The sequence below is a fragment of the Syngnathus floridae genome, chromosome 16 (assembly GCF_059516105.1).
Source record: "Syngnathus floridae isolate MCC-2025c chromosome 16, RoL_Sflo_1.0, whole genome shotgun sequence".
In the NCBI taxonomy this organism is placed as follows: Eukaryota; Metazoa; Chordata; class Actinopteri; order Syngnathiformes; family Syngnathidae; genus Syngnathus; species Syngnathus floridae.
The window spans coordinates 7,503,608-7,527,475 of record NC_142428.1 but is presented as its reverse complement, the minus strand read 5'-3'; the positions used below and the strand labels follow the sequence as shown (position 1 = coordinate 7,527,475).

Genomic DNA, 23,868 nt, shown 5'->3' with positions numbered 1-23,868 from the left:
TTATGTTTTTATTAAATTGTGTTTTCATTTCAAAACCAATGGAGGGCGAATTTGTTTGGCGTTTAATATATGAATGTGAAGGAGCAAAATTGCATTAAGTAAGGTACATGGCTAATATAGGATATTATTTTGCATTACATGCGAGATATTAGGAGGAAAATACAACGGAGATGTCAAAAGCAGTCGTCACTCTGCTGTGTTCAAAGTCCTCGTATATTTCATGATCTACAGTCACCTTGTGGATGAATCCTAAAATATGTATTTATTTACAAATTCACATTTACAATATTTTGTTTCATAGCCATTAAATACTCTAGAGCTCACCAATGTTGACATTTTTTTCTACCGTTTCACACGTTGGTTTAGATTTTTCCGATATAACCTGAACGCAACGGCTAGACTGCTGCTCTTGCAAGACATAATACGCTTCAGACAGTTGCAATCTGTGCGAGCGAAAGTCATGCCAGAAGATGTGCGGGCGCAACATGTCGAAATCCAGGAATTAACGGCGTGCCAGTGGTTTTCTTTCAAAGAAAGGCAAACTTTTAATCCTTGAAAAACGTCGTCGGAAGTCCAGAAATTGCACAATTCGGTACGTGAGCTGCTTTCAACGCACGGTAATCTTTGTTAACTTGACAGTACTTTTTGTTTTGATGCATGCAATTTGACAGTTGCGTCAAATATTAACGTGATTCGAGGCTGTAGTTGATATTGTTAATGGTAATGGTTGCTTCTAGTAAGAAATATTAAACGGTCACACAGCGCGTCAATCGCGTCTTAAACTCGCTTCTTTGATCACTTTGAAGAGGACATTTGGAAACGCTTACGTCCTCAACACAAAGTTACGATATAATGTAATATATATTCTAAACTTCAGTGTAGACGTCTACAGTTTTCCCAGCCATGAGCCTTGTTTGGATCAGTAAGCAACGGTGCAGCACATTCCTGACGAGCGGCGACTCTATGTGAAACTTTTTGACATATATGGTTAAAAATGTCTGTACTGTATCCAATTGGTTTTTTGGAGTGTAATTGCACAATTCCAACGTTTGTCAGTTTGGGGGCGTACAGTTTCACTGAGATAAGCAATGTTTGTGTTTGAACTGGACACTTTCAGTTAAGTGAACTTTGCACAGTTGCTTCACTCTGTCTTGCCTTTTTTATTTTATATCTATTTAATTTTTAAGTCCATATTAGCAAAGGTGCTTGATGCCATTGAATCATTTGCCATTTCCTCCTTTTCACTTACCCCCCATGGTGCCCTCATTTAGCTCAGCCAAAGCCAATTGTTCTCCTCTAATGAGTGCCCCGGTGTGATTCCATGAGTTTCTTTCTATTTAAAATGAAAGCCGAGCTTGGTCAATGACCAGCTGCTGAAGAATAAAGGAACAAAATCAATCTGTTACTAGTGAAAAGTTCCATCTTCCTCTTTGACCCCACTTGACCTTGCAGACAATATCTCACAATCATTTCAGCACAAGTGTTGTCCCAATGCAACTAGCAGCTACCGTCCAGGTGGTCTAGACAGGAAACTACCCAAGTGTGTCTTGGACTTTACATCTGGCATGTAACACTTTCTTAGGCAAACTGCATCAGAATGTTTTTCACATTTGTAGTGATTTCGATTAATGCTGTTGCAGCTTTTCCCACTTCCAGCTAAGTTTACAGATCACGAGTCAAAGGAAACATTTGAATCAAACATGTGACAGCATTGTTTGTTTGAAAGTGGCCGAGTTTGTGCCGTAAGTGATTTAGCATGCCATATGGAGGTTAGGTCTATATATTTATATTGTTACAGTCTGGCCATCTACTTGAAGGCAGATGCCATAAATGCTCAAATGTATGGCGGAAGACTATTCAGCAGCCTTGAGCTTTATTTCCAAACAATGTAGGACTTGGGTCATGCTGACATGACAATAAGTCAGTAAAAGTGCTAACTTTGTGTGTGTGTGTGTGGGTGGGTGTGGGTGGGTGTGGGGGGGGGGGGGGGGGGGGGGGGGCAATAAGGGGGCAGTTTCACATAAACGACTCGATTCTCTAAATGATTCCCAATCTCACATGCTTGCAAATAACTTAAGCTGTAATATGCATGCATCTCCTAAGGGACAAAATTGGCTTGAATGTTCTTCCCATATGTGATATTTAAATAAAGAATTCATTGAATAGTGTACTTATTGAAATAATATGATTTTAGATGAGACTGGACAGACATGCAAATTACATTGTCTTTTAAGATCCGGCATTTTTGCAGCTTTGTGTGAATGGGGGAAGTTTTAAAAGTGTGAAAAAATGCACACAAAAACTAACCCCAGAATGTTGAAATAATGTTTGTTCTTTTTCACCGCAACGGGGAGCAATCATTCTCTCATTAAGGCCTATTTTGATTAGGGTCTTTTTTTTTAAAGCATTTGGGCAGTAGTGTTCATGGTACTCTGTGGGGGTGTTCATCACTCACCGCAACATGTGCTCCAAAATGCAGTGGATTCAAATAAGTGCCTCATTTGTTGTGTCTGTGTGGGCAGTGCTTTTGTTCGAAAGTGAGGATTTGATTGAGATGAAGGGAGAGTGTCAGGGTGTATTGTTTACCCCTGTGAATAGAAAGTCGTTAGTCTCTTGAGGCCCGTGTGGAAGGGGATAAACTGCAGGAGTCATGTGGGAAAAAGACGGTGTGCTTGACGAGGAAGACGGGGCAAGAGGGAGGGTCTTGGAAGATAAACATAGCGGCAGGGCCAAAATAATAATTTGGCCGGTGGTCTACTAGTTGGATTTGTTTTCTACAGAAGAGGTCCCTGAATGATGTTGTCCATGTTCGTCTGTCCCCAGCATGTCTGACTGAAGATATCCCAGGAGGGTTTATGTCATGCCCAAAGAGTCTCTCAAGCCATTTTGGGGCAAACAGCCAATGCAATATGACACGGTTAGTTCATCCCTGAGAGAGCAGGAGTATTTTTAGCTTTTTTATTTCTCCAATCAGCTTGTTCTGCATGACTAAACGTCAATTTGGGCGGTTGATTGTTGCTTCAAACAATCATTTAAGTGCCCATTTGTGCATCATTTTAGATGCAGGCTTTTAATTGGGGCTCAGTCACAGGGACAGAAGAAGAGCAGTCCATAGAGACCTACTAAACTTTGATGACTGTGAACTTAAAAAAAAAAGGAACTGCAGATGTCAATGCTTTTTTAAATTTATTTATTTATTTTTATTTATTATTTTTTTATTTTTATTTTAATTTGAACTTTTATTTATCTTTATTTTCGTTTTTTTTTTTTTTTTTTTATAAAGGTCATGGTTCACCGTACTTGTTTACCCGCGCTTGTTGTCTCTTCCGTCCCCTTGAACGCTTTTTGTTATGCTTTCAAAAAGGCCCCCGAGTCGTTGAATTAGTGTGACGGCCGGCAATTAGAGGAACAAGAAAGAAGTGATCCATTGGTGCTTTTTTTGTTTAATAACCGTCAGAATGGCTTGACTTGCATCTGTCTCCTATTAAGGGAGAAAATTGCTGACTCCCTTTCTACGGGTAATGCATCCATCAGCTGTGGGAACCAAACACTCCATTTGAGAAGAATTGTAGCGAGTTTAAGCACAGGTGCTCAACCTTGCATGAATAGTGGACTGTATGATTATGTTTTTCTTTTGTACATTTTGTCATCTCCCCTCCCTTGGAAAACAAGAATAAGATATTGCAATGTGTCAGCAGAAATAGGTGGAATCTAACATGTTGTTTAATTCTGTGTGGGATTCACATGGCCAAACTATTTCGAGTGATGTTTTTAATCAGCTGTATTAGATATTTATCACTCTTTGATAAGGCATGATGTAAAAACATTCAATCAAATCTAGACATTTTATTTTTCAGAATCTTTTTTTAGAGCCCACCAGTGACCATAGAAAGATTAGCATAGTCTGGACAATAGCAAGTGGGGTGGGCTCGGAGGTCATTGTAGGTGGGATTATTAGGATTTTATTACTCGGCTGAGACTAGTTCAAAGCCTACAACCAAAACGTAAAGCCCACTTGAGCAACTTACACACAAACGAACACACTACTTCAAACTCAATTGGTCCAAGTTGGAGCAAAGGCTGTATGGATAGGTCGCATTTGTAAAGAATCTTATTGAGGCAGCTCAGTACTGTATTGACATCGGCATGGTTGGAATCATTCACCATCTCATTCCTTACAGTAGATCCACGATAAAGGTGAATCTCAACTAGTAATTGTGTTGTGAGGATTTGCATTTGTGTTGATGCATAAAGAGTTGAAAAAAATAAATGAATAAACTTTATAGCTATCTGGGTGTCCACTTTCTTGCAAGTTTTGTACGTGTCTAGGTCTGTGACATTTCTCTCTGCATTCCTGCACATCTTAATTGGCACTCTTCTTGGCAATGGCCTCACTTTAGTCTCGGCTGGCTAGGCTGTCAGATCGGCATAGTGGCCAGAGAAAGCAAATGGAACAATACAATCCTAATCCCCAAATAATTTCTGCTACTCTGATCTTGCTGGCCTAAGAATGTGATGTTGTAAAAGGCCACAGGCTCACTTGGAATCACAAATGAGCAAGTTCTCATGCACACTGATCCATGTTCATTTACTGCAAGAAACCAGAGAGGAACTTGCCTGTGGTTTTGCTTTGAGGGTACACACCTCTTCCGAGCATGAGGAATTGGAAAAATATATCACACCAGAGTGTATCTTTGATCTCAGCGGAGTCTCTACAAAGAAAAAACTGTACATAAAAGGATTTTTTTTTTTTTTAACTAGATTGCTGTTCAGTTTGAAGTGGTTTTTGCTTTGACAATGTTGCATTGTGTGTTTGATTTATTGGCCATATCAGCGGATCTTTTTTTAAGCGTAATTTATTTTTTATTTTTTTATTTAGATTATAATTCTGTTTAATATAATTTGCTAGCATCAATATTTTGGGCTATGCCACTGATATGAAAAAAAAGTACCCCCCCACACACACACACATCACAGGTGTTAAACTCAAGGCCTGGGGCCCAGATACGGCCCACCACATCATTTTATGTGGCCCGCAGAGACAAATTGTGCATCAAATTCGTGTCATTACTAGAATTGCAAATTGTCTCTACTTTTAATATCTTTTTTTTTTTTTTAATATTTGACCAGTTTTTACTCGTCTGATTTGAAAACGAGTTATTTGTCAGTTTGTTTTGTAGCTTTTACTGAGTTCTTCTGGAGAGCCCGTCTTTCCAACTCTGCACTGACTTTCTCTCCTGATTAGCATGAGCTCATTTCACAGTCCTCCAACCACGCATGCCTCCAGCCAGGCTGCACTATACATTACAAAGTGGTTGGCATGTGTAAGCCAAGAGCACCAAAGAGGGGAATGACAAGAATTTCCTCCTTACTTACTGTAAGGTCCAGTAACCCTTTGGCCTCACTTCACTGGGCTGCTGATGCATGATTAAAAAAACAAAACAAAACATGAGACCTGCTTATCTAAGGACCATACTAGGAAGGATCACCATTTCTCTGCTTTACAGTAAGCCTAGACATGACGTGTCTTTGTTTTCTTTTTCAGCTCCAAAGGCCTACGTGCCATGCCAGAAGGGTCCCATTCTGTTCTCCACCAGGGCCCAATGGGGGAAGGTAAGCTCAATGCATCTCCGAATCCCTTCATAGTAAAAGCTTGAATTTGTCAGTCTAGTTCCTCATCTGTGTAGGAGAACCAGAATGCTGCAAGTAGAAGAATTAGACCAAAGTAATGTCTTGGAGCGAGCGGTCCTCCTACAGTCGTGTTTGGCTCAGAGCGTCTTTGTGTATCTGTGGAACTCTGCCAAACTCCGCCATACAGCTGCAACCTCACACACATCAAACCAGAATGTGTCCAAATCGCAGACCGCTAAGATAGTTTAATGACGCTGCATGCACGGGGGGGATAAAAACAAGGATGGAGGGCGGCAACTCAAATTACATATTATTTTAGTGTTCGTTATCATTAGTCGCAGAGGCGCGGCTTTGACACAAGGCCTCTTTGTGTCTGTTTGCCTGTTCTGTCCCTCACCCCACCTCACACGCCTCCCCTCAACTCTACATTCGGCGCTGGGTTTCCTCTTTGGCTGGAGATTACAAATAAATGTGTCAATGGTTCCCTTTTCCTTGCTTCAGCTTTGGACCAAAGCAACATTTGGCTGGAAGAAATGTGTGTCATCCACTTTAGTACTCGTTTTTCTTCCAAAGTACACACGGTGCACTGGTCGTACTGCACATGCCGCGGTGCATTTTGCAGCTTGTTCACATTTAGTTTGACCTAGTTGGGACGAATGTTAGGGTGACTTAACTTCCTTGTTATTATTGTCTGGGTAGATGTTCAATAACGGAGGATGAAACAAGTGGGACTACAAATTAAATTTTTAAAAAATAATCAAGCTGTCAATTAATTTGTCGATTAATCAGTGAATCAGATTTTTAAAAAAAACAAGTTTTGATTTCCTCCCCTTTATTCAAAAATAGGACATTATTTCAAATGGATGATGCAGAAAACATACATGAATAATAATAATAATAATAATAATAATAATTATTATTATTAGTAGTAGTAGTAGTAATTATAATAAAAATTACTAATAATAATTAATATAATAATTATTATTATTATTAATTTGGCCAGAAAAATAGTTTGCCCAAGTAAAAGTAAAGGCTTTATTTCAAATCAACACAAAGATCTTGCATTTAAAAGAAAAATCTAAACAATTAATCGATTATATTACTTTAATAATGGATTAGTTGTTGATTATTCAATTAATCATTGCTCCTCTAGAAACAACTAATTATATATTTTTGTGATTGCTGATCAAATGTGGATTACTGGACACAAGGAATGCACATGGTGAAACCAGAATGGGAGTGTGGTCTGGGTAAACATTGTGGTGACCATCCAATTGTAGTTGCTCTTCAGGGTCAAAGGTTTATGAAGTGAGTGAGCTGTGTTGATGTCCTTTTCCCTCCACTACCCGCATGCTTGAAAATCCTTTGTGAGTTTTCACCCCAAAAAAAAAAAAAAAAAACACCCTGAAGGCAAGTATCTTCATCCTTCAAGCGGCGGATGTTCCCTCCTATCTGATTTAAGTTACCTCAATGGATTATTTTTCCAGAGCAGCTCGATGACAGGAACATAAAAGCCCTCAGACTTTTCCACCTCAGTGCAACTTTACACACTATGGTGGAATATCCTGCCCATCATTTTAAATGGTGTCAAAAGTTTGATGCACATCTCAGCTGTCAGTTTGACACTGCGGCGGCTCGCTGAAAGATAAAGACTCCCTCCCGTAGATATCCTTACCCCCTGGCAGGAATGTAGCTGCGTGTGCAGAATGTACAGCTTTAAATGGCTTCTGGGGGACGGGCCAATGATCTCCATTCTTTGCAGCTTTTCCAGCCCAGTGGGTATCGAGATGTGGATGGATGATGGCAGCAACATTTTTTTTAATAGAGTTCCTTTGCTGGATAGGAACTTTTTAACTGCTGCTTAATTGCTCACTGCAACCTCACATAACCTTTGATAAAATGCTGAGTTATACGAGTTTAACTTAGTTTTAAAGTTGTTGCATCTACGCCGTATATAATTACATACCTGGTGTTGCTGCTACAACCTCACTATATTGTCTCAGGCTCTCGTGCATTTAAATATCATTGTAAATCATTTTACTGCACCCTACAATAGCATTCCAACTCTACAAGTCTTCCACTAGATTAGCCACATTAGTCACAGGCTCTCTGCTCTGATCTTTGCAAGAACCTCAGTCAAATCAGCCTGTATAACTTTTGTTGGTTTAAATTGTAAGAAATTGCATGGATTAAATGAGATTATTAGTCCAACATTTCTAGTGAAACCTGTTATGACAAGGCATTTTTTTTTGAAGAAGAGACTTCATGGATCTGTTTTCTGCCCCTTGCGATTTTATTTCATGACTTGATCGCATCCCCCCCCAGTACAAGAGCAATTTTGTAACGGAAGGCAACACACAGACATTTTTAAAAAGTAAAATTTGCAATAATCTGATCCATTGAAATGGTGTTCATTATCAAATTTTTATACTGTAGAATAAGTGGCTCGAAGGTGTTCCACATGTTGGACAGTTTCCTGCTCTTTTCTTTGTTTACTCACTTGAGCAAGCAAGCAGAGGAGAATTGCCACTACCTGGCATTATTATTCTGCTTCATCAGAGGTCAGCGTTGTTCTGATAAAAGATATGGGTCACTGACGTTAAATTCCTCATCGGTCCACGCTGATACCTAAACCGCTGAATAAACTACTTCGCACCTTTTACAACCCTGCACGTGATTAACGGCTCGGTGTGAAGCAAATGATATTCTTCCTCTCCACACTTAGCACAGCTGCACACTCTGGAGAGGTGCTAACACGACAGCAGTGTGCTTGTAGATCAGCAAACTGGTGCTAACGTTTACAGTGGACTTCAAGCCGCCATCAAGCCCAGATGTGGAAAGAAACGTGAGTGTTGAATAGATTGAGGACTGGCTGAGTATGCAAATGCCTGAAGCATTCTTGTTGGTGGGGGGGTGCAAAGTCGATGAAGGGGTTTCCGAAGTGGATCATCACATGCCAATACGCTGAGGTCGCTTGGCATGGCTGGATTCTTTCAGGGCTGGGGCCGAGCACACGGGAGTTTTACCGGATTAAATGTGAGCTTTTCGTGCTTGGAAGATTGACAAATCTGCCCTGATGAAAAATTTCTCAAAACTCCCGAGTTGTACTTGTTTATATGTATGACTGTAAATGTAAACTAATGTTCCCGTTTTGCCAATTGCCTTCTTAAACATAACAAAATATATTTACTACAAAGATCATTTTACTTGTAAAAACACTGAGATTGGCTAAATGTTTCCCAGCCCAGCAATTTGACCTTGAGTGTCACTTTGGAATGCAGGTTGAACGTGTATTCTACTTTCCACTGCCATTTATTTACTCACCTTTGGGCTAATTATTAACATTCAAATCTGCTCGTGGGGCAAATACTGGTAGAATTTGAATAAAACTTTTACGGTATATTTTCAGAGCACCCAAAAAAAAAAAAAAAAAAACCGTGACCTGGATTCCTCCCTCCATTCTGGTATCGTAAACTAATCTGGGTCTTGTATAATTCCTGCCATTTAGGCTCATGCTGTTTGATAATGGTCTGCGAACACCTCTGGGTCTTATCCGAGAATGCAGCCTCCTTGCCCTCATGTGGAGTAGCCATTCAAATTACTAGGTGGGAAGGAGCTTTTCCCAAGAGGATCAGACTTGCAATTGTTAGGTGTGGGGGGATTGAAGAAGGAAACACCGATGTAAGGAAAAGCTTCATTTTATTGGAGCGTGAAAGATTATAAAGTTCATATCAGTAAGGATGACAGGCTCGCGTGTTGTCAGTGGAAAGAAAAAATCAGGTTAGGGAAGGTTGTCTTTTTATAAGATAGGAATCGTTTCCTTGTTTGTGAGAGAAGTTTCCACGTTTTTTTTTTACATTCATTCATGCTGCAGGTGAGAATCTGTTGAACTAATAGATTCAGTACAAGCCCAGATTGAATAAGACTGTTCTTCAAACTGATGTTTTTTGGGGTGAAGAGGTAAAAAATGCATGTCGGAATTACTAGAAGAAAAAAAAAACCTCGACGGATCTGTCTCAGGAAACACGATTTGACAGTGCCAAGAATGTATCAAGGAACCAGATGATAAAACGATCATTTGACCAGTCTAATTCAGGTCTAGCTCGTTTTCCCTCTTGGTGCAGGTCATGTAGTCAAGTGTGACCACAGTAATCAAACTCTGTGTGAACTCAACCAGACTTGGGTCGTGAAGCTCAATCTGGTAAAAAAAACAATCCAACCATACGAATGCACGCGAAATGATCCCGATCGGTGAGTTCTGCATGCAAATCAATCTCGGCGCCAGCTTACCCAAATCTAAAATCAAAATAAGTATTTCTTTTACATCACTGCTCATTATTTGCCTTTAAACATAGTGTGTAATAATTTGATGACGAATATACGATGCAGCAGAATATGATTCATTTGTTGTTTTGACCGCCCACAGTTTGTCAATAGCAGGATTCGCTCACAAGAAGGATTTACAATTTTGTATCGAGCAGAGATAGTGGAAAGATGTAATCAGCAATTCCATGTTTGTGATTCACAAAAGTTATAAATGCTTGTTATTGCTGGGAAAGCAGCTCTTTATTCTCACTCATCAGTCTGGTCTTGGCGGGAATGGGCAAGATTTAATAAGTAAGCATCATTGGCTTTGAAATGCTGCCCTTTTTTTGTTTTGTTCTTTTCATTATTCCTGTCTGTGACGTCATCACGCACAAGAACATTATAACTACATGGAGCTATTTCAAATATGTAATTAGTATTGTCTGCTAGCAACGCTTGCAATTTACCCTTTGGAGCCTGCATTGTTTTTCGACTCTTCTGCAGTTTCGCATTGTATTACGCAACTCTGAATAGCGTCTTCGTAATTCTATTGCGCTATGAGAGACAAATGTACGATAAATAAGCAGGCGATGTTGCAACGATGCTTGTTTGCATGCATCATTGTTGACAACATGAGTCATATCCTCTCGAGGTTTTGCAACCTGCACAAAGTTTCATAGTTTCATGCCATGCCTTATCCTTTCCCCTTTGTTGCGATCCATATTCGCAACTATTTGCTCTGATACATTCCAGATCGTTTCAAGGAATGTTATGGTTGGAATATTCATGACACTTGAGGTTTCTTCCAGTAAGGTAGGCCCTCTAGATAGTCCGTAAACCAGATTTTCTATATAAAGGAATGTTCTCTGAGTCCTTAAAGAGAGGATAATCATTTTTGTCATTCCAGTGACTGCGCCTTTTTAGAAAAGTTAATTGCTATGTGCTTTTATGGCTGTCAGTAGTCTTGTTCATCCCCGGAATCACCATTATGACATCAGAGCATGTGAACCATGTGCATTGCTTGTCAGATAAGGACTAGCCTAGACTTTACATTACAAAGGGTGGACCGATTTATCATCAAGCTCCTTAGTGAGTAAATGTCTCGTCCCGAAACACCTCATTTTTAATCATCATTCACAAGTCCAAACAAGGATTTTATTGTTCAACTATATTTGACGGTTAACACCCAAAAGATTTTTAACGAATGTACCAAAAGAGGAAATTCATGCTTGTGGCATCAACTTCCCTTTTGGCTGTTTTGAATGTAATGCAAATACGTGACTTAGTTAATTATATGGCAGCCTCAAATGAACCTCTACACGCTACAAAAATTGTGGTCTGTTTTTTTTTTTTAAACTCTCAGAGCATAATCTGTCTTCCTTATACTTAAATTGTAAATGAATGGGAGAAAATATACCTTTTTGTGTGTGTTTAAATGTCTTTGTTATGAAGAATACTTTCATCCAATGACCAGAAGACTAGATCCAGTTGTGTTTGTGTCCCATTCCAAACACATAAAAACCATAATGCAGACTTTGCACACAAACCGATGGGTGTCGTCGTGGTTCTGTTTAAACTTTAACTTAATAGCATACAGTTTAGTAGCACACACATGACAGGAGTGACACTAATAGTTCTGGCCTTGTCAATGTGTCCTGCTGAGCTTAACAGCAATTGTTTGCAGATGTTTAAGAGACTCGAGACTACATGCCTCCTCGGTAAAGACCTCACCAAATATCAAATAATGAAGGATTAAACCACTTTTGCATTGGATCGCACTGGCCGGGTGCTTCGCCATGGCCTTGTTGAAGGGGAAACAAAGTGAAGTAGTGTCAGTCACAGATAATTCAAGCCTATCTCTTGTGGTTCGTCAAAGCTGTGGTAGGAGCTCAGATCTTCAACTATGGTTGAAACTGCAAACACTTTTTTTTTTCCTTTTGGTTATAATGCTTAAATTGGCCCATGCCCAATGGCACCGCTCATAAGAGTGACTTGGCAAAGGAAGCTGCTGGGTTTATTCAAATTGGTATGTAATAGCTCACCTTTGCCCTTTTTATTTTTTGCACCTTCGATGTACTAGTTTTACACAGAGCTTAAACAGTGGTCATCTCCCCCCGCTATTTTTCACACTGCATTGCTTTGGATCCCTTAGCGTGCATAGTGGAGCAAGTAGACAGAGCAACAAGTCTCTTTTCAGCTCAGGACTGAGTCATGGAAAGTTGGGGGGAGCCAGATGTGCATGCATGTGAATAAACTGGAAGGTCATCATTCAGCTGTCAAATTTACTTGACAGCGTTTGTCTGCTCTCGTGTGAAATATTTGGCTTGTTTTGCGTCAAGAAGAACAATACAAGATGTAGTTTCAGTCGAGTGGATATGTTGGCGGAGAGTAAATTTTCTCTCGGGCTTAATGGTTAAGACTTTCCATGATGCACAGCTAATGATGAACATTTATCCTAACTTGTCAACACAGATGTAGGTGAGCGGGTTTCAAGATGACAACGTGAGCTACATCTGTGAGCGATCAGCACCAAATTACCCTCACCGTCCCCACTTGGCAATGGACTTTACCTGAACCGTTTCACTTCACAATTGTAGCTTTATTCGAAATACATTGACAGAGACTTACTTATGTTGTGTAGCATAAAATAGCTTTGACCTCTTTGAACCCTGCAAATACTTCAGGAAATTGAACTCCCTTTACAGTGGCAACTGAGTATCACTGCGTTCCATGGTATATTTTGGATGCAATGTGAGGAAAAATCCTCCTGGGCCTGGCCGAGGAGGATGGGAAACTCAATATGTAGGGTATTTCTTGAGAATTTTAATGCAGTCTTAAAGGGTATGTAAATAAAGCTCCCAGTTCCGTTTGGCTATTTTGATCTCATCGGTCACATTGCTGGGTTTTTGCTATTTGGTCTCTTTAGATGGCATTTGAAAAGAGGTGTCTTGACTTTTTACTTTTTTTTTTTTTTTTTTAATCCACTGGATTTGGCCTTTCCTGCTGTTGGCAAAAACAAAAACCTGTTTTTTGGAGCAATGGTCATCTGTTCCTATTGAATTGCCCGAGATGAAGGAACTCAACTTGGGAAATACTGAACCATCGAAATTTAAAAAGCTAAAGAAAAATCTTTGTATAAGCCTCAAGAGACATACTTAGATCTCACAATGACACAAGAAGTTTTGTGTCACCTAAAAACTTTTTCCTTTTCTTCCTGGAAATTTTCACAAGTAGGTCTGTCTTTAGAGAGATGCCCAAAAAATACAAATGGTGTTGAAAAGATTTTGAAAAAAAAAGTGTGAGATTTCCCTAATGACATCCCCTTTTTTATGTGCTCCTCTTCTCTATATAGAATATCCTCGGTTACCCTCGCCCCTCTCCGCTGGAGACCATGAACAAAGAAATGCAGATTTAGAATCAGACTGTTACCATCAACTATGTGCCGATCCACTGGATGGAGAAGGCCAACGTCCAGTAAGTCTCGTATCCACCTTGTCTTCTGGATCGTCCCGTGACAGTCACAGCCTTTTTGGGAGCACCGTCACCCTCCCTTCCTCCTGCACACCGCCTATACCGAGCGAGGAGGACATCGACTTGGAGCTGAGCCCGGCTGAAAGCGCTGTAGAACAGACGAGAGACCAGAATCCCGGCCTGGCGGGGTTCAGCCGACTATGGAAGCCGCACCTAATGCTCAACCAGTGGAATAACAATAACGCCACCGCCAACAGGAAGAGTGCACAGATCCTTCATAACCCGGCTTCACCTGTCGTCACGGAAACGATGGCGCCCAACCCAAAACTGACCCACGTGGACCGGGTTGTCATGGAGATCATCGAAACGGAGCGCATGTATGTCAAAGATCTGCGCAGCATTGTAGAGGTGAGTCAACTGTTCTTTGGAAGAACTTAGAGCTATGACTTCATGTCCACAATTAGGCAATTATTGTCTATTGCAAGTAAAATTGATCTGACATTTGGCAACTGCAGTCAATGCCTCGGTCAAAACCATAGCGTGTTTATTTACATTGCAGTGAGTATGCTCATATTTGTTATTTAAACACAATGCAGGTCTTTCACTTCCCAAGCCTCCCTTTGGAAACAAGAACATCACAGTTGAGATGTGGTGAAAAAAAAAAAACGATTTTACCACTCAACAAAGCATTCAAAGAACTCGACGAAAGGGAAACCTCTTTTAGCCTCAACTATGTTTGTAGTATAGAAACAGGAGCACTTAGCTGTCAGACAATCCTCTGCTACTAATGTCTTTAACATTTGAGGCATTTCTGAAAAACGTTGGCTGTAAACCAGCAAGCGTCTTTCCTCACCTTGTCTCAAGCCACACTGGCGTCTAACTTCTGACAAAGCCACTTCAAATCATGACCTCCTCGTCGCTCATTTGACATGCCTGGTCTGGCCGCGGCTGTACAAGAACCTTTCCAGCCAACACAAACACGGAGACCCGCGGGGTTTTCCACAAGCTACAATGTGAAAACATGTTCTTGTACAGATGTATCCGCTGCCACTGACCTTTTGTAATTGCATCGCTGCCTTATTCTCATTGAGTTATTTTATCGTGAAGCTCAAATGAAGCAAAGTGAGAGACTTCATTCCACGACCTCATCAAAGGACCCTCTTGATATGACGCACTGTCGAAACTGTGTCCATCCGCTCTCTTTAGATATTGTTTTATCACTGGCTCACATGCCTCTCGTTCTCAACGGCCCACATTCAGTGGGAGTGGAGAGAACAGCTGTTTGACCCAGATGGTCCCACACAGCCCAATACACCCCCAACACCTGGCTTCAGCCACCCACAAATCGTCATACCTGACATTATACAGACAGGAATGTGAGGATCCCTCTAAGAGTGTCGCCCACAGGCTCAAGTTGTAATAAAAAGTATTTTCGATGGCGGCTCATTGCTGACTGAGCCTCCCTATCTCCCACACTTTGCGAAAGGTCACGTGTGTGTGCGCGCTGCTCTCATCGTGCAGGAATGCTGTGTCGTTCTTTCAGTTGTAAGTGGCGGACTGCATCGGATCGACTGTTTTGTCTTTTTTCGGGCACATCTGGTTGTCAGAACTAATTGCTGTTGTGCTTTTTTATTTGGTCTCCACATGTGCAAGTTTGCCTCTTGTCCACATCCCCTGCTTCTTGTTTGTATGACACGTGAGTGTGTAACTTTGCATGATGGAGCTTATAGTCAGCCGGATGTTGGCATTTTGGGCTCCTGTGGATTTGAGATTTTTTTCATCTGCCCTGGAAAGAATTCAATAAATATGCGATATGGGCAGTGGATGTTTATACTGTCAGTCAGCATAGCCTATAAATAAATGAAGCAAATCAATTTTAGGGATCACATCACAAACAAGGAACATTTTTCCATGATATCTAAACTTAAATAAATACATTGAATTGTAATAATAACTGATTCTAGTACTTCTTTAAAGTAGGCTATATAAAACATGCACATCCTTGCGCCCTCTAGTGGTATAGATTTGCAAGTGTCGGGATTAGACTTCAATGGTCAAATTCCAAAATAATGTGTATTAATCGTAAAATTGCAATTTGACTCCATTTCACTACTTTTTTCCAGGACTATTTGGCTCACATTATCGATACGAGCAACCTGCCCATGCGCCCAGAGCAAGTGTGTGCTCTGTTTGGAAATATTGAGGACATCTATGAATTCAACAGGTAAATTCTCTCCACCGTAATTATACTGACTTGTATTATTATTATTATTTATTTTTTTAAATTGGCTGATTTTACTCTGAAAGCTTTTAATTCATGTTTGATATTCCACCCAGTGACTTCAAATGGGCACTAAAAGCAGTAACTGCGATTTACGTCAGCTGGTGGCCATTGCTGACCCTGCCGCTTGCCAAAACACACATTAACATTCCTCTCATAGTGAGGCGCTACTCTGGTAATTCCAGAGAAGCCAGAGAAGTGTAGGATTTTAAAAAATATATTTTTGTTTGTTATGAGTTTTACCATTTTTTTAAAGTAAATTCCACTTGCATCACAGTTACATTTGCAAATTTAAAAAATATATACATTAATTTTTTTTTTTACTTTGTTTTTCAAAATTTCCTGATGATGTTACATAGTTTATTCTGGATATTATACCACAAGTTTTAAAACTTACTATGAGTTAATAAATATATTAGACCAATAGTGATTGAAGATGAAGATTTATAGCCAAGCATTTCACACTATGCAGTTCAATTCACATCCAAATTATATTTATTTACTTACATTCCTGAAAAGAAAAAAATGCATTAGTGTTTTGTAATTCCTAACATTTGTGATAATTGTTGGGATGGATTCTGCTTTTATGAGCTTTCAAATAAACTTCAACCTGGCTAGACTCAGCTCCACAGCAATGAAGCTATTTGACAGTCTGCACTGCCCACTAGTGGCAAGAAATGTTATAACGTGATATTTAAAAGTGTTGAGTCTATTGAATACTTTGTCAATAGGCATTCATGTTTTTCATCATTGATCATTTTATGCTCTGCTGCATGCCTTTCAGTGAGTTGCTGCAGTCGTTGGACATGTGTGACAACGACCCTGTGGCCATCGCCCAATGCTTTGTCGAGAAGGTGAGCGTTCTTATCCTCCTCATATTTTTCAAGAAATGGACAAACGTACACGTCATGTTGCACTTTGGTTCCCCCAGAGTGAATATTTTGAGATCTACACCCAGTATTGCACCAACTATCCAAAGTAAGAGCTGCAAAATTAGATATTACCCATAGATATGATTCACATCAGAGTCATGACAAACGTGTTTTTACAATCCTCTAGTTCTGTCGCAACACTAACTGACTGCATGAGGAGCAAAACCCTGGCAATGTTCTTCAAGGATCGTCAGGCTTTTCTGAAGCGTTCTCTCCCGTTGGGTTCTTTCCTTCTCAAGCCTGTGCAGAGGATCCTAAAATATCACCTGCTGCTTCAGGTAAATCATATTCCTCAGTTGTTCCTACTTTGGAAGAACCAGCCACAAAGTTCTTCATCTGTTTTTTGGCAATGAAAGGAAATTGCGAAGCACTTCGGCCCAGACGAGGAGGGCTATGAGGTGATCCAAGAGGCCATAGACACCATGACAGGGGTGGCCTGGTACATCAACGACATGAAGAGGAAACACGAGCACGCCGTCAGAGTGCAGGTTTGCTATGATTACAAAACGCAGTAACGTGAGAAGATTGTTAATGCAGTTGTTGTCCTGCGTACGTGCAGGAGATTCAGTCCCTTTTGATCAACTGGAAGGGTCCTGACCTGACCACTTATGGCGAGCTGGTGCTGGAAGGCACCTTTCATGTCCTGCGGGCAAAGAACAGTCGGACGCTCTTCCTGTTTGAAAAGATGCTGCTCATTACTAAAAGAAGAGGAGAGCACTATGTCTACAAGACGCATATCTCTGTATGTTTTTTTTTTTTATTACTGTTAATTAGATTTTATAAGGAACAAAAATGCACCTTTATTGATTCTGAAATTCTCAGCAGGTTTAATTAACATATTGGGCTAACTGGGCCCTTATTCTTTCCTAATATTGTGATTTTTAGTGCTCCACCTTGATGCTACTTGACAGTGCAAAGGATCCTCTGCTTTTCAGTGTTATCCACTTCAAGCATCCCAAGCAGCCCCATACCGTGCAGGTAAATGTGAACTGTCCCCCAATTGTTGATTATTATTGTTAAAAACAAAGCTATGTGTTCACTTATTTCGTCTACATTATTTTTTAGAATGAATGCTAGTAAGTAACTTTATTTTAGGATGCTGCGAGTAGGCTGCATTGTGTTTTGTTTTGTCGGGCCAGCATGCGTCATCTGTATCTTTAATAACACGGACAAGGGCTTTTTGTTGTTGTCGTAGGCCAAATCTGTAGAAGAGAAGCGTCTCTGGGCCCATCACATCAAGAGGCTCATTCTGGAGAACCACAACGCCATTGTTCCACCAAAGGTTCACAACAATGTCCATTCACTGTACTGTATAACTTCATCTCTTTCCAACCATTTTTTGACAAAACTTTCTAAATCTGCTCATATTTCAGGCAAAAGAAGCTATCGTGGACAATTCGAATTGTAAGTGCAATTCTAAAATTATATTATGTTAATTTACATTCTATTCATCTTGTAATTAAATTGTTATTGAAAAGTCAAATGAGGTTAGTGACCATCTTTTTTCCTACTTAGGTGTTGGGAAGTACCACTGTAGCCCAGAGAGGGTAAAGAGAGCCGATTCGTACCAGTCGAGTGACATCCATCTTGCAGGGTGGAATGGCCGGAGGAGATCAGGTACAAATATTTTGGACTCCATTTTGTATCCAGCAAGCCGCGTACAACCACAACTGTATATTTGTTTGGGAATGGCATTAATTCCCCCCTCCCCTCTCCCATCTGTTTTAGAACCTGCTAAACAAATCATAAAAAGTACAAAAGGTGAGTAAATTGTTTACATCGTATTTGTCAAATGTATTAAAGTCGCTCTGTTACATGCACATTTTGTCTCCGGGCCCAGAAAGCCAAGGCGATGGTTATATTCGTACGAGAGCTTTTCAAATTGCAGATCTGCTTTGTTCGCACTCAAAGATGGTTGCTAACCAGATCAAAAGACACACTCCCACTCCACTGGCCTCACCCATAATGAAGTTAATTAAATGGCATCGGTGCAAGGCTCTCTCCTCCGCAAGCTCTTTTCAACAGGCAAATTCAGCCTTGGCTTCGGATCTGCTCGCATTTGTGCTAATTGTTCAATATGAACGAGCGAGCCGTCGTATTCTTGTCTCGGGGTTATATAGTCTATCGTTCCCAGTTTACATCCATTTTGCACGCCAATGCATTGAAGATATCATTTTCATGTCAACCTTGCCATCTCAATGAGGGAGTTAGCCATCACAACCTGGATAATTGCATCATGTTCACTTTGAGAGAAGGATGTTTTGTAATTGACTTTTATCTAATCACAAGGCCTCCCGTGAGTCTAGGCCAGACTAACCACTGGCCGGCTGCTTTCGCCTGGGCTATAATTGCACAAGATGCATGCGTTACACGGCTTATTTGCGCATGAAATATTGAATTTGGGAAAATCGGAACATGGTCATTTGTTAATTACTGCTTCTCTGTTTTCTCTTCGCTCTCCTTACAGATGTTTTGAAGGTAAGTGCTGGAAATGTTTTCTCGAATGTTTACACTCGGTTGAAATACTAATGTTAAGATAATACTGGTAATAATAATAAAATTAATCATAATAAAATTAATTATGATAGAATTACAATAATAAAATTTATATTAATACCATTAATTATTAATTTAATAGCCAATTGGCTAAGTCTGGTGCATCTACCGAACTGTTCAAATATCAAATTAAAAAAAAATATTTGCCAGAACAATTTTTCACAGAACGTACTGCAACCAAACGATATCTCATCAGAAAGCAAAGCAGCTTAATGATTCCCAATCCCAAGTGTTGTCCTTCTGTGTGCCATCACTCGCAGCATGCCGAGAGTGAGAGCGCCCTCCTGGGAGACAGGCCCCAGCCTCAGGCCTCTGGTCTAAGCGAGAGTGAGAGGCCCGCTGCCGAGGATGCCACGCAGCAGCTAAGTTCCACACCGGCAGAAGTGCCCTCCTCGCCTCATGAGGAGGGTCCGAAGCTGCCGATGACAGAACAGCAAAAACAGGAAGATGAGGAGGGGGACAGTTTCAAGGAGGATTTACTGATGGGGGACGACCAGGTAGCCGACTTTGCCAGCTCCGTGTTGGCAGCCATCTCCTGCTGGCACTATCGAGCCCGGGCTTTGCTTTCTTCTCACTTCACAACGGTGAGGGTTTCCAGCCACCCACGGCTTTCCCGGTTCCCGCTTCGTTGCGTTTGCTCTGCGCACCTCTCGACCCCTCTCCTTTTCGCCCACGCCGACCCTCGTCCTACTCTGTCTGTATGTATGTACGCATCCCACTAACAGCTGCATGAATGAGTCAGGTTGTGTTCTTGTGGGCTGACGTGCTCACATGCTAGCTGTGAGCCGCGGAGGTGCAACACGCAGGTCATGTTCTTTGTTTGCATGGGCCTTTCTCTGCATCCGTTGGTGTCGTTTCCTGTCTGGTGCCGTTGTCAACGGGCTGCGTTTCATGACTAGTTTTCAATGAAACTCGTGTCTTCATTTGCATCACGACCGTTGACTGAATGTGTTCTGCTTGACTTCAAAGATGAATGCAGCCAGCTTATTAAATGATTCTTCTTTGATAAAAAATTTCCCGTCAGAGGTTTCATAATCACCTCCATTGTTATAACACAATGGGCTCTGATTATGTTGTTGTTTTGGAAGGCTTGAGTTCTTATAAAAGGCTACTTGATTTAAAATCAAGTGATGCCGACAACAATAATTCTTCTACTGAGCCCTGCCTACATTTTGAAAAGATTCGAACTGAAATGTGTGGACTCTTTCAGGATGATGAAGTCGGCGATCCCGCTCAGCTGACCGACGCGCCGGGAAAGGAGACTCAAGAAACACACAGCCATGAAGAAAGCCAGAGAGATGCGGCTGAGACAAAACAGGTCCTTTTCTCCTTCTTCTATTCATACTGGCTCAGTGAATAAGTGACAACTACAATAGATAGACGAGAACATCAGGCCCATTTAAATCATGTGGCAGTCAAAATTGGGTACATGTGAAGCCCTTTGAAACTTGTCTGTGATTTAGGGCTACATAAATAGACTTGACTTGACTTGACTTGACGAAATTCTGTGTCGAACTGCAGCGCTTAACTATCCGTTCCTTTCACTTTGACTGTTTTGTTGGCTTTGAAATGGTCCATGAAGATAATGGCCAGTGCAGAGTGCTTCGATCTGCTTTCGATGTCTAATTGCATCTCTAATGCAAACCTATTTGTCATATTTCAGGTCCATTTGGACGAGCCGCACCCTTCGGACTGCGTCTCTCAAGTAGAGGACATCCGTCAACAGTCCGAGTCATCGCTAGAGGCCGTCACTCCGGAGTCGGCTGAGACCTCTAGAGAAACCGGTGAAGAAGCGGAGGGGGAAAGCGACTCGTCTGGTCTTCAAGTGGAGGAAACGAGTGCGCTGATGAGCGGCGAGCTCTCTGAAGAGGAGGAAGAGGAAGTTGTGGACGGGAATAAGAGAATCCTACCGTGCTCCGTGTTGGATCAAGCGAGTGTAATCGCCGAACGCTTCATCACTGGCCTGCCCAGGCGAAGCAGCCTGGTCTCTGAGGATCTGGGCTCCCTTCCTTGCTCTTCACCTTTAACATCCAATGAAGTCTTCGTAAGCCCCTCCACCTGCACGGACTCTGAAGAAAAGTTGCCCACTGTATCGCCTCCTGAGCCGCAGGTGACCCCTGAGACCGTTCGTGAACCCGTCCCCGTCGAGGGGGAACGTCGGTCCACTCTCTCCAAACAGGATCTCCTCCTGATCCACAAGATCAGAAGATACTATGAGCATGCCGAGCACCAAGACGCCAACTTCAGCATCAAACGCAGAGAAAGTCTCTCCTACATTCCAGCAGGTCTGGTCAGGCAGTTGAGTAGGCAGCTTAACAATATTCCCGACCAGCACGCCGCCGTCCCAGTCCACAGGAAAGTCCTCTCCCGTTACAGACCTACTTCTTGGTCAGTCTTTGACCTTCCGGGCTTAGAAAAGAACCCAAACGCAGACATTGAGCAAAAGGCTGAACGACAGAGATCAGAGGACGTAAAGGCTCGATCTCCAAGTGTCACAGATTCTTCTACCACAGATGAAGACTTCCGACCTTCATCGGAGATGATCAAAGTCTGGCAAGACATGGAGTCAGAGGAGGAAGTCCAGCAGACTGGAGAAGAGGAGAAAAACCCCTTTGAGCGTTTGGACTCCTCAGATTGTAAACTCCGAAAGCAACCATCCCTGATTCTAGAAGAAACAAGTCCCTCGTCTGATGGTTCAAATGTTCTACTAGAAGACTCCGCTCGAGACTGCAAGCAGCGTAGAACCTCTATGACTCAAGGGAAGACCCTGGCCCAGCTCCCCAGGCTCATTAGCTTCAGAACCAGCGTTGACGAAGACCAGATCTTGCAGGACATGGGCAAGATGAAGAACAAAGTGTTCCAACTGGCTCGTCAGTACAGCCAGCGCATCAAAAATAACAGACCGATGGTCTGGCAGAGGAACCGGGAAGCCTCCAGTCAACAAGGATTCAAGAGCATGCCTGCTGTTCTTGAGGAGAAGGTCAAGAAAAAAAGTAAATAGAAGATGCCTTTGTTATTTATTTAATTTTATTTTTAATTTAATTAAAACAAATTGGCAGACTTCAAACATGTGCTCTACAATGTGTTTTATATTTAATGTGTGCAGGTAAACCCAACCTGAGACTACCCTTGAATGCTTGTGACCAGATGGTCATCCACGAGGTGAATACACCGAGTCCAGTCCAGACTCCATCTTCTGCGGCCAGCTCCCGCAGCACTCTGACCGATCCGCAAAGCCCTCAATTGGAGAACTTCCACTGGCCTGACGTACAAGAGCTTTGCTCCAAATACAACCCCAGCCAACTGGATGCTGATTCCTCAAACAGCATGCTGGAATGTTCTCCGGCCAAGTGCAATTGCTGCTCTCACACAGACTCTCATAAAGACCCGACGCAGTGTCCGGAGGCACAACCCGAGACTTGGTACAAGGAGAGGGGAGATCAAGATCGGCCTCGACCCCGGTCCAAACTACTGTGCAGGTGGAGCTCGCTGGAGCACATGCTTGGTTCCCTGCCACTCCATGAAGTGCAGAACTTGCAGGAACCCGTGCGGACCTGCCGTCCTAGCAGTCTGGCATCTCTGACTGCCGCACAATGCAGCGTCCTCGCAGAAGGAGACCAGCAACTGGAGGACAGCTCGCAATGTCCCGGCAAGTCAGCTGCACCGACTTCAGCCAAGACGTCAGAAAGTAATCTGGTGAAAAGTTTACGGGAGAAGTTCCAGAGTTTAAGCACCAGCTCATCAACGTAACTGTTTATCTTTACTAAGAGGGAACTTTTGGTCAGTGTTGGACGCACCATTTGGGAAGGGATGTTATTGGTCCATGCAATGTGGGAAACGATGTCTTTAAAAAGAATTTTGTTGCAATATTTGTACATTTGGGACTTTTCCTAACTCATCGGATGTAAGTGGTATCATTATCATTACTAGATAGGCTTTTGTTTAGTTGTCACTCAATGTTGGCAATTAAACTATACTAATTATTAAAGCATAACAACAAGCAGATGTGGGAAGATTACCTCAACTAAGCTGACCGCACACCAAAGAGTTTCTTTTGTTGGCTATAAATGTAAAAAAAAAACTTAAAATGTGACAGCAGTCACTTTGACTGACAGCTGTTTTCATGCATCACTGGAGCTTTCTTATTTTCCTCCAATTTCTATTTTTATTGAGTAATATTTATGAAGCTGTATTTGGGGGCAAACGTTGGCATGTAAATAGCGACTTTAGTGTATAAACTCCTTTTGAAAGCTTTCTATTCCAGAAAGTCTACTTGAAGTTTGCCATATTTGCATTAAAAACAGAAATGGTGCGTGGCCGCCGGTCATGGACTGATGCACATACAGTATTGTCATGACGTATAGAGTACAAATCTGTCTGAGGAAGTCTTTGATGAGACTGAGTTCATGAATAAACTTTTATTCTCTCTGTATTAGTCCTTAAATATGCTGACTGCTATATGCATGAATCAGTATGAATGCATAGTAGTATCAATATAAGATATATTTGCTTTACATTCTCATATTGTCATGGTCATTACAGTCAATTTTGAATACAACTTTGATCTCCACTCAACAAAAGCACCGATTTAAAATTTGTATGTCAACTTTTGTATTTGTTTTTTTTACAACTTGCAAAAAAATATGCACAACAACTTGGCTTTTTTTTCTTAGTGTCGTGTTCAACGGAAGC

At 41.5% G+C, this 23,868-nt stretch overlaps 1 protein-coding gene across 3 annotated transcripts; it reads left to right on the top strand.

Moving 5' to 3' along the window:
* Window positions 1-402: 402 nt before the first annotated feature.
* Window positions 403-23,620, top strand: LOC148385442 (pleckstrin homology domain-containing family G member 3). Of its 3 annotated transcripts, none has more exons than XM_088400778.1 (19): window positions 403-592; window positions 5,546-5,613; window positions 13,289-13,815; window positions 15,531-15,631; window positions 16,473-16,542; window positions 16,620-16,666; window positions 16,748-16,898; window positions 16,977-17,108; window positions 17,180-17,362; window positions 17,506-17,598; window positions 17,816-17,902; window positions 17,994-18,024; window positions 18,136-18,237; window positions 18,349-18,381; window positions 19,088-19,098; window positions 19,437-19,760; window positions 20,387-20,494; window positions 20,840-22,169; window positions 22,283-23,620. In XM_088400778.1, exons 2-19 carry the CDS (start codon window positions 5,565-5,567, stop codon window positions 22,924-22,926), a joined length of 4,023 nt encoding a protein of 1,340 aa, XP_088256904.1. In that variant the 5' UTR covers window positions 403-592; window positions 5,546-5,564; the 3' UTR covers window positions 22,927-23,620. The 3 variants fall into 3 exon arrangements, with proteins under 3 accessions (XP_088256904.1, XP_088256905.1, XP_088256906.1); XM_088400779.1 differs by having other exon boundaries at window positions 403-617; XM_088400780.1 differs by having other exon boundaries at window positions 404-592; window positions 19,437-19,673.
* The last annotated feature ends 248 nt before the right edge of the window (window positions 23,621-23,868 follow it).